At 34.2% G+C, this 10,896-nt stretch overlaps 1 protein-coding gene across 1 annotated transcript; it reads right to left on the minus strand.

The window, feature by feature from the left end:
• Nucleotides 1-2,910: 2,910 nt before the first annotated feature.
• On the minus strand, nt 2,911-9,285 carry sbk3 (SH3 domain binding kinase family, member 3). Its single transcript, XM_042740633.1, has 4 exons — nt 8,623-9,285; nt 5,967-6,111; nt 5,647-5,849; nt 2,911-4,289 (listed from the first exon to the last, which is right to left on the minus strand). The coding sequence occupies exons 1-4, from the start codon at nt 8,626-8,628 to the stop codon at nt 3,573-3,575; spliced, it is 1,071 nt and encodes a 356-aa protein (XP_042596567.1). The 5' UTR covers nt 8,629-9,285; the 3' UTR covers nt 2,911-3,572.
• Between the last annotated feature and the right edge of the window lie 1,611 nt (nt 9,286-10,896).

The raw sequence follows: 10,896 nt of genomic DNA on the forward strand, positions 1-10,896 counted from the left end.
TCCAGCTCTTCTCCTGTCATTTTCATGATCCACTGCGTTCTATCTGTGTCTCCCACCACTCATCAGTTGTTGTGTCCTTCCATCCAGCTGTCCCCTGTGGAGTCTATCCCTGTACACTGGAATTTACTGGCCATCAAATCTCTGTTTATGACATTGTGCACATTTGTCTCATGTCTGAGATTTAATTTTACTAGCTGCAAAATGAATGAAACTAGTAAAAAAAACTATTAAGATTCATTTTTTATACACATGCAATATTAAACTGAGACCTGTGTGTTGTTTAAACAGGTCTCGTAGGTGGTGCCCAGGTAAAGGTTTATTTTTAAAAATGACAAAAACTGAAAATCATTATAGATTGTGCATCATTCCGAATTAAATTAAGAACTGAATGCATTTTAAATGGCATGAAATAGAATTTAAAATGAGATGGTAATGAAAACCTTTTCTAATCATTTGTCTCTCAGTTAACCAACTTGACTATGTTAGACCAACACTAAACCAGTGCTAACCAAGTTTAGACCACATTTAACCCAAAAATTATGCTGGCCTAAGCCAATAATATATTAGTATTGTTTACTATTCATTAATATTTTGAATTAATTTTTTTTTTATTCGTTTTCATTTTAATTTTAGTTTGTCTTAGTAAGTATGTTTTTGTCATTTTAATTTTTTTATTTTTTATATTTCTGTTTTGATTGAATTTATTTCAGTTTAGTTTAAGTAATTTTAGTAAATATATTTTCAATATTTTAAGATAAGGTTTTTTTATCTAATACTTAGAAAATATAAAGGTGACTTGTAATAGTTTTAGTTTTAGTTCACTGGTTTAGTACTTAGTTAAGTACACTGGCTGAACCTTTTTCCCAGTTAGGAAGTGTAAACAAAGAAGCAGGAATAACTTTATCTGGTTGCAGACCTGCACTCCTATTGGTTACTGTCGACTAAATGCTGCTCATTTGCACAAAACTGAGCTCAACTTTGTTGCGCTGCCAACTTTTGTTAACAGAAAATGATGTCTGGTCCCTTTGTCACTCAAAAGCCTCGTCTGTTTTATTGGCCATGTCACCATTGAAGCTCCTCTGCAGCTCCGAACAATGATGCAGATGCAACACTACTGATATTGCGCATCTCTGAACAGCAGATTTCCAGAAAGCTGATGGCATGAAGTGACACTGACTGATGAAACACATAATATTCTTTCACCTTGTCATCTACTATAAGAATACAACAATATCATCAACTAGGGGAGAATGTAGACTGTATTAATGCATCTGTGAGGGAATGCACATAATTTGACCTGACTTTGACCTGCATGCTAAATGAATGCTCTGTACCGAACCAGAGAAGGACAGATCACAATGTTTCATAGGAGAGATGAAGAGGTGGTGAAGAACATGAACAGGGAGAGAGAAGCAGGGTGCAAAGAGGGGACACAGAAAGGTGCTGATGTGTTCAGCAGTCTAAATAGATGGACCTGAGGCTATTTATAAAACCATCTGCAGAAGGGCTCACATAGGCCCCATAGTGAAGCCCAGAGCTGATATAATGAATCTTTAGGATTCATGGAGGGGGTCAGAGGAAGACTAAATGAAGGAATAATCAAAACACTGAACAATGTTAGAAAATAAAATTAAATACATAAACTGTAGGTTGCAGACAATACTGAGTAATAAGATTATTATCTAGATTACATAGATTCAAAAAATTAAACACATGTAATCTGATTATATTACATTTAAAATACTTACTGTTACTTTTTTATTGATTACATGATTATTCACACAATGAAAGTAAATTCTTCATATTTTATCATTCCTCCACAATCTTTTAATTTTCTATCTAAAAACACCTGTGTTTGAAAAGACTTCCAGTTTTTTGAAAGTGCACATAATTACACAGAATTGATCTTCTTCTTTTTTTCTAAAACACGACAATGGACAAATTAATTTCCATTTTGTATTTACATATAAAACTTTTTTTGTCAGCTGAATCTTTTTGACATTATATGATTACCTGAAGTACCCTCTGAATTTAATAATAGTAAGTATAATAATAATTAGTCAATAATTTAACAACAGTTTTTCATGTTTACAGTTTTGTTGATGGTTGATGCAGGTAAACAAATTAAAATATAGTTTTTTTTATTTTTATTGTTTGTTTTTATTAATTATTTATTTAATTTAACATTTTTAAAGATTTAATAATCAACTCTTATTGACTTAGGAACCTCTTGCTGGTTCCTTCATAAACCCCAGTTTGAGAAGCCCTGACATAATGAAATATTTAATGCACTTGTTAATAACAAAGAATGGAATACATTGTCTTTCTATTTGCATATCAATATGATATCAGTAAAAGATATTCAATTCAAATCAATGTTATGAACTAGGTCGAAGGTAATCTAAAAGTAGGCAAAACTAATCAGACTATAACTAAAATCTGTTATGTGTTTACATTACTAACTATATGTATTTTGTAATATACTACAATTTGTAAGTAAGCACTAAATGCAGAAAAGACAGGGTGGTCTTGATGGAAGTGAAGTGAAGTGACGTGACATACAGCCAAGTATGGTGACCCATACTCAGAATTCGTGCTCTGCATTTAACCCATCCAGAGTGCACACACACAGCAGTGAACACACACACACACACACACCGTGAACATACACCCGGAGCAGTGGGCAGCCATTTATGCTGCGGCGCCCGGGGAGCAGTTGGGAGTTCGGTGCCTTGCTCAAGGGCACCTCAGTAGTGGTATAGCCGGCCCGAGACACTTCATCTGAAGTGTTATAATGCATGATGAGGTCGGTATAGTTTATCAACAAATACTGACGTACGCATATGTGGATGTCAACTTATAAGTGTAACTTGAGAAGTGCATATTATATAACAGACTGAAGAGAGTAAATGAGTCACCAAAACAAGTTTATTCAAACATGTATAAACATTAAAACAACTGGTTTGAGGTAGAAACAGTGTTTATGTATTCCACCCACATCTGTTGAGCATTATTAATCTACATCTACAAGTTTTCCTCTCTACACGTTAAGTGAATACTTATACATTGCAACTGAGAAGTCTGTTGGTAATTGCAGTATTGTTGGTTTTAGTATTACCAGCTCAATATGAGAAACACTGAATTGTTGTGGCCAAAGTATCTGAACACTAAGCCATTCTTGAATGAAAATTGTCTACTTAACCATGTCCAGACACTAATAATCCAAAAAGAAATAAAAAATTATCCTGAAAAAAGTCCTGATAAATACATTGTTTCCACAAGCAGCAACTGTTTTCAACATTGATCATAAAATAATAATGTTTGAGCATCAAATCAGGATATTAGAATGATTTCTAAAGGATCATGTGACACTGAAGATTGCTAAAAAATTCAGCTTCTTTGTATTGAAATAGAAAACAGTTATTTTAAATTGTAATAATTTCTAATGTAACAATATTACTGTTTTGATCAAATAAATGATATAAAATGATATAAAAAAACTTATATTCCAAAATATAAATGCTATATAAAATCTTGAAAATAAAGTACATTTTTGCTGTCGTGCATGAACTTTATCTCTCCCTCCGTCCCAATATCTCTTTTTCCGCTTCCACCCCTCCTCTCTCATACATCTTCTTGGCCTCCTCTTGTGCCTCCAGCTCTCTCCTCATCTCCTCTTTCTCTGTCTTCAGTAACCAAGGTCCCCCGAGGTAAGACAGGATCTCATCAGGCCCGGGGCGAAGCCGGGGCAGCGGGTTCAGCAGCTTTCTCAGCAAGGTGAGGACGAATGAGCTTAAAGAGTCAAACTGCGGGGGCACATCAATTTCTGCTTCATTCTCCTCCCTCACAGTGTCTTGTGCCTCCTCTCTCTGTTCGATTCGGTTGAACCAGTCTCTATACTTGCAGTAGGAAGGGTCATCAGAAGTGCTCTCCTCCCAGGGGAAGCAGCTCGTCAGCAGGCAGTATATGAGGATCCCCAAAGCCCAAGTATCCAAACTGGGCTCCACGGACATCCAGATGTCCTCCGCTTCCTCTGCATCGCTGACTGTCTTGGCGCCCTCTACCTCGGGCACACAGAAAGGTGAGTTGTACCACACAGCACGGACCTCGGTCCCCTGTGCTCGAGCCAGGCCAAAGTCGCCCAGTTTGACCCAGCGACAAGCACGGTCACACAAGAAGATGTTCTCTGGCTTGATGTCACGGTGCACAAAGCCAAGAGAATGGAGATGAGACACAGCACCACTCAACTGAGACATCACACGTTGTGCAGACTCCTCACTCACCCCCTCCTACAGAAAAAGACAAAGAGATTCCTTTTTATATATACTGATTATTAGAATTATTATTTTATCATTTTTAATGTATTATTATTAACATTTTACATGATATTGTTGTAACATTTTACATAAAATGTTATTTTATAATTATTATTATTATAAAAATTACACATAATATTGCTTATTTATTTGTTGACTTACTTGTATATTTATTCATTTATATAACACCTTATTTTTCCTATTTTCATTTTTATTGTTATTATTATTTGTATATGTCAATTTATTATTATTATTATTATTACATTGAATATTTGTTTATTTCCATTTCTGGCACCTTATAATTTCCCTTTTTCCAATAATATTTCCATTGCTGTTTTATATTTTATTATTTTTATTATTATTGATTTTTTTTTCTTTCTTTCTTTCTTTCTTTCTTTCTTTCTTTCTTTCTTTCTTTCTTTCTTTCTTTCTTTCTTTCTTTCTTTCTTAAGTTATAATGAGAAAAAAAGTGAAGAAAGAAAAAATTCTTTCTTCACTTTTTTTCTCATTATAACTAATAGTGTTATTTATTTATTTACTTATTTACCCTTGTTCAATATTATTACTTTTTGTATATGTTCATTTATTATTATTATTATTATTATTATTATGTAAAATAACTAGCCTTAATGTAATTTTATATTATTATAATTTTTCCATTTTAAAATTAATCTTGTTATGGCAATTCTTATGTTTATTTATTTAATAATTTATTTTACCTTATTTGCTTGTTTTTCATTATTGTTATTGCTATTTTTTCAGTTGTTGTTGTTTTTATATTGATTATTTATTTAAACATTTCGGGTACATTATTTTCATTTATGTATGTATGTATTTTTTTTCCCTTTCAATTTATTTGTTGTATGTATCGATGCTTTGGAAATATTATTTATTCCAATACAGCCCAGTAAAAATGGAAAGAGTGATGAGATGACAGAAGATCTGTGTGTTCTGTATTTAATCTGCTCTTCAGCGGTGCTCCAAGTACTCCCATTAAACAGCATTAATGTATCAAGGCTGATGATAGGAGCTGCTGTTTTTGGCAGGAGAATGAGAACAGGGAGTGAGGATATCAGACAACAAGTACGTGCCTGAATAATCAAAGATACATTGTTCCCTGGAAAGATGTCACTACGAAAAATGCTCCACTCATCATGCATGCGTCATCATAATTTCAGTTCCAGCCCAGGGACCATTGTAGAGGAGGAGCCATTATAAGGTTGTCTAGTGGTCATCTAAATCACTTCTGAACAACTTGAGGGTGAGTAAATGATGTCAGAATGTGACTTTTTGTGAAATTAAAATCAGTCAAGTCTACTGTTTTACTGACCTCTGACACGATGACATCATACAGGTCGCCATAGAGACCAGCCTCCTGGGCAAAGACATAGTTAGAAGGAGTGGAGTAGAAGATGCCTATAGCCCGTGTTAAAGAAGGGTGTGTGCAGTAGGAGATGGAGAGATTGTATTCCCGCAGGAAAGCTTGAAGAGTGGTGGAGCTACGGGGGAAGAACTTCAGAGCCATTGGGGTTCCTGCAAAGTTCAGAGATTGCTAAAGTAAGAAGTGCTTCGCTTTCACCAAATATACACCCTATCTTGTTTGTCACAGTGCTCAAAGTGAACTAAACAGGTGAGCACAAATCAACTGACCTCTCCTCCGATGCACAGCCAGCATCACCTTGCCGTACGAGCCCTCTCCCAGCTTTTTGATGAGCTTGAAGTGCTGTGATGTCACCAGTGATGTCATGGACTGAGCCGTGAGGTAGCACAGCTCGTCCAGTTCTTTAGGTGCAGTCTGACAACAATACAACAGCAAAATTGAAATCATGCAATGATCATTTTCAGTCAGTAGGCTGTGTGAAGCCTCCACTTTTGTTTTATGTAATCTTTGCAAAAATTAAAGTTGACATGAATTATTAAAAATAAGCTGATAAATATTTTCATGTTATAACTGATAAATGCATGTTTATTATCTGATCCTGATCAAATAATCAAAGACAAATTGGTTGCTTGAGACAATGATCAGTTAGACAACTGTGCAATTAAATTGCATCCTTGTATTCCAGAGAGCTGTGTAATAATAATAGCTGTAATAACTATCCATATGTCAGTTCTTTCACCAGCCTTCACCTTTATGTCACACAGAGAATGGTCAAACTATACCACAAGCCCATTAACACCTTGACGGCCCTGAAATAGCTTGGGTGTATATTACAAGTGTGTTTTACATAACACAAAGCAAGCAGCTCATGTTTACATTACACCCTATTCATCTATAAGGGACATGTGTTGATTAAAGTTCCTAGAAGTGGGCATCACCCCAGTCCTATGTGCGTCTGTGTTCGTGTTTTTACTATGCAAGTCTATGTAACCTTCACTAATGCCATGCAGCTGAGGAGCAGCACCATGCGCTTCCAGAGCCATCAAAGAACATGTAATTGTGGTATTCAGTTACAACTTTATAAGTCTGTGATGTAGACCCGGTGGAGTGGTTGTATGAGTGCGTTGCTAGGCACTGAGAACAGCCTTTATCTTACTGATAGACGTCTCTGGCAGTGGCCTTTGATAAGGTGCCAGGAGTAGACGTGCAGGCTCTAGCTTGTTACATTTTCCATGTAACCTTCATGCCTGTAATGTACAGTAAGACTAATGCTGATTTTAAAACTGAATTTTAAGAATTTCATCTGTCTTTTGCTGTTAGGCATTAAAATTTTTTTTAGGATTTTACCCATTCAACCCCTTGTAAATCAGTTTTTGAAACCATATCACAATTATCTAGCATTGATTAACCATTCAGAATACTTTTGAAATACAAAAGTTTTGTAAATATGTCAATATTGGCACATAGTGCAAAGGGCTGTCTATCTGTCTGTCTATCAATCAATCAATCAATCAATCTATCTATCTATCTATCTATCTATCTATCTATCTATCTATCTATCTATCTATCTATCTATCTATCTATCTATCTATCTATCTATCTATCTATCTATCTATCTATCTATCTATCTATCTATCTATCTATCCCTCTGTCTGTCTATCTATTTTAGTCTCTTATGCTTACCAGTAATAGTGTGAAATATTATTGCAATTTAAAATAAAATAACAGTTTTCTATTTTAATATTTAAAATGTATTTTATTCCTGTGATTCAAAGCTGAATTTTTAGCAGCCATTTCTCCAGGCTTCAGTTTCACACAGTCCTTTAGAAATTGTTTTTGTAAGCATATTTGGTGCAGTTACTATCAATTATTATTGATAGTCAATTAATTATAATGGTTCTTATTTTATTTATTTTTTTAGAAATCTTTGATAAATAGAAATTTCAAAAGAACAGAATTTATTTGAAATAAAAATCTTAAATAACATTTTTTATGTCTTTACTGTCACTTTTATTCAGTTTAATGTGTCTTTATTTATTTCATTTTTTCTTTTTCTTCTTTCTTTTTTTTTTTTTTTAAAAATCTTACTTAACCCAGATTTTGAATGTGTATCATGGTTTCCACAAAAATACTAAGCAGCAAAAACTGCCTGCAATATTGATAATAAAAGAAATATTTCTTCAGCACAAAATCAGCATATTATAGTAATTTCCAAAAGATCATGTCACTGTAGACATGCTCTTTGAGTAATGACTGCAAAAATGTTAATTTTATACATTTTTTAATATATATTTTAAATACAAAACAGTTTTTTAAGTTGTAATAATAATTTACAATATTACTGTTTTTTAATGCATCCTTTTTGAGCAAAACATTAAAAATCTTTATCAGAAACTTTTGATCAGTATTGTACATATTTACTGTGAAACTCAACCATCCTTTCCCATTTAATTGCAGTGACAACCCTTTTCACTTTTGTATTTCAAAATGATTTCGAATGGGTTATCAGTGACATGCAATTGGATATGTGCAGTATGTACAGTATGTGCTGTGGAGAACGGCTGGAACGCTTCATATTAACCACAGGTGTATAACACAGCTTTAAAGATTTAGCCGGATAAAACCTGAAAAGTTTTTCAGTCATGATTTTCTTCTGTAAAGCTGCCATTCACCATTAATGAAATCAGCAATGAATGTTTTCATTTGTTACAAGTACATGTGGTGTTTTGTGAATGGCGGTTTTAGATCACATGGCATTTCAGGTTTTATCCTGTTAAATCCTACATATAGTCTATATATATATGTGTGTGTGTTATTCTTACATATTTTAAATATTATTTATTAATTTCTGGTAACAATTAGGTACTAATTAATGTGTGCTGTTATGAAATGGAGAATTTTCCATAAGAGCAGTATTTGACTCACAGTCATTGTCCAACGCTGCAGGTCTTTCAGGATGTCTTGGAAACAGTCAGTACCTCTCTCACTGTCTCTTTCCCATCTGTACAGGACTGAGATCTGAGTCAAACTGTCTGTTACTTGTTATCAACAAACAACTGAGATTGACACGCAGTTATTGTTGTCAGTTAATGAATGTGAGTATCAGTTGCTACTGAGTATTTTTATATCTGTGCTCTCTCTCTCTCTTGATCCTCAATGAGTCTGACGGCCCTCACTCATGCATGCCTGCTACCTCTGCTCTCTCTCTCTCTCCCTCGCTCTTCCCTTTTCCCTCAAAAATTCCTCTGCATATTTCCATCCCAGATAGCCATGTTCTACAACAGTGAGGCATGCAGCCCCTTCCCAGACGTCTCACTCGCTCTCTTTCGTCTTGTACGTCAGTAAAGCATCCCAATGTGTTCCACCTGTCATCTGCAACACTTTATTGAGTTCCTGCTGTTCCCTGCAGTCTCTTTCCTAATCCTCCTCTCTCTCTCTTGATCTCCCTTCTTCCTACTAGTGCTATCACTTTCATACATTCCTCCTACTGTGCAGAACAGCAGCTCTGCTGGATCAAGTGAGATTGAAGAAGATAACAAGACATTTACAGTTTTGAAATCGAATTACTCCTAAGCTCTTGACCAAAGCATTATCATTTTGATATAGCATAATGTCCATTTTAGGAGTATTTAAAAATATGCAGTCCAATATTGCAGAATTTTTTGCAAGAATAAAAATAATCCTAGTGTAATCATTTTACTTGGTTTTGGACTGTGACATTACCAGTCACACATATATATTTTTTTATTATTCATGTAAACAGTTGAAAGTATTTTGAATAAAAAAAAATTTTAATCTATGTACAAAATAATATATGAGATGTAGACTTTGGTAAATGTTTTAACTTTAAATATGGATGAGCGATTATTTTATATCTTTATTTATTAATCACAGCACTAAAGACTTAACACGATGCCCCTGGTTTAGATGATTGTTTTAGATTTAATATAGTTGAATGTACTATCTTGTTAAATACTATCTTATTTAATATCCTTGTATAAATATCAGCACTTTCAAAGCACTGCTGGATAAGAAGAATTATGAATATATATAAATGAGAACAGTTTAGAGTCATTACAAAAAATGTATCCCCTATTTTTGTTTTATTTAGCTTGTTTGTTTGTTGGTTTTTCTTATTTAACCTGTAGATTTTGCCATCTGTTTGAGTGACAAAACAGCTGAAAGCTTGCAGATCCTAATACAACCATCCTCTCCATGTCAAACTTCTGCTCAGCGCTGCCAGTTCACATTCTCTCTTTCTCTATCTCACTCTCAGTTTACCCTGAACCTCAACTCTCTCTCTGAACTTCACTATTAATTAATCTCTACATTTACACCTCAAAAAGATTCTCCTTGATATCTCAAGTACAATATGGCTACTGTATATTACGTAAGGCAAACAATCCCTGTTATCACAACCGTGCCCGTTTCTATTTCTCCAGCTGCTCTACATGCATGAAGCTGTTGCTAATACAGTCTCCTGTTGACTTCAGTGAGGCTTCATCAGTCCCTCTGGTCTCATTTCCATTCATAATCTGAACTATGCTTCTGTCACTCCCCTGCTGTTGAAGAATGTCACATGATATGTCTTTAGCATGTTACCCAATACCCAAAATATGCAGATAGGTAGCAATGAATGTGTTTGTATTGCAATTAATGGATTTAATTACTTACATTAACAACAAATTAAGAAGTATTTCAAATGTGTTCATTTTTAAATCTTTTACAGAAGTGTGAAACTGTTCTTCACAGTCATAGTCGTGGTGGTGTTGAGTTATTCTGCATGAATGTGTTTGGGTGCATGCATATTTTTATTTTCAAGTAGTATAGTTTAAGGCTCACTGTCTGTTTTCTTATAACCTTTGAGTGGTTTCTGCAAATATTCAGTTTGAGTGACTTGGTATGAAATCTCTGTCATCAACTGGCCATTTTTATCTAAATGTAGTGAGAAAACCACCCAGCTCAAAGTAATCTGTTACATGTTACTTTCATGAAGCATACAGATTGTAAAATATTTTTTTTTTTTGCAAAAAATGCAAAAATGCAAATGCAATACACCACACATTGTAATTTTTTAAGTAAAAACTGCCCTAAAATATTCTTTGGAGATAAAAGTGAAACTTGAGTTCAGCTGACACATGAAAAATGTGAAAGTGAGAATGATTATTGCTTAGGTATGCACTATGGTAATATATTTCC

Source organism: Cyprinus carpio, chromosome B16 (assembly GCF_018340385.1).
Source record: "Cyprinus carpio isolate SPL01 chromosome B16, ASM1834038v1, whole genome shotgun sequence".
In the NCBI taxonomy this organism is placed as follows: domain Eukaryota; kingdom Metazoa; phylum Chordata; class Actinopteri; order Cypriniformes; family Cyprinidae; genus Cyprinus; species Cyprinus carpio.

Bases quoted from the DNA above. Each gene is read 5' to 3' on its own strand.
- sbk3 (XM_042740633.1), bottom strand. The intron at 5,850-5,966 runs GTCAGTTGATTT...TGAACTTTGCAG, and splicing joins GGCTGTGCATCGGAGGAGAG to GAACCCCAATGGCTCTGAAG. The intron at 4,290-5,646 runs GTCAGTAAAACA...CTTTTTCTGTAG, and splicing joins ATGATGTCATCGTGTCAGAG to GAGGGGGTGAGTGAGGAGTC.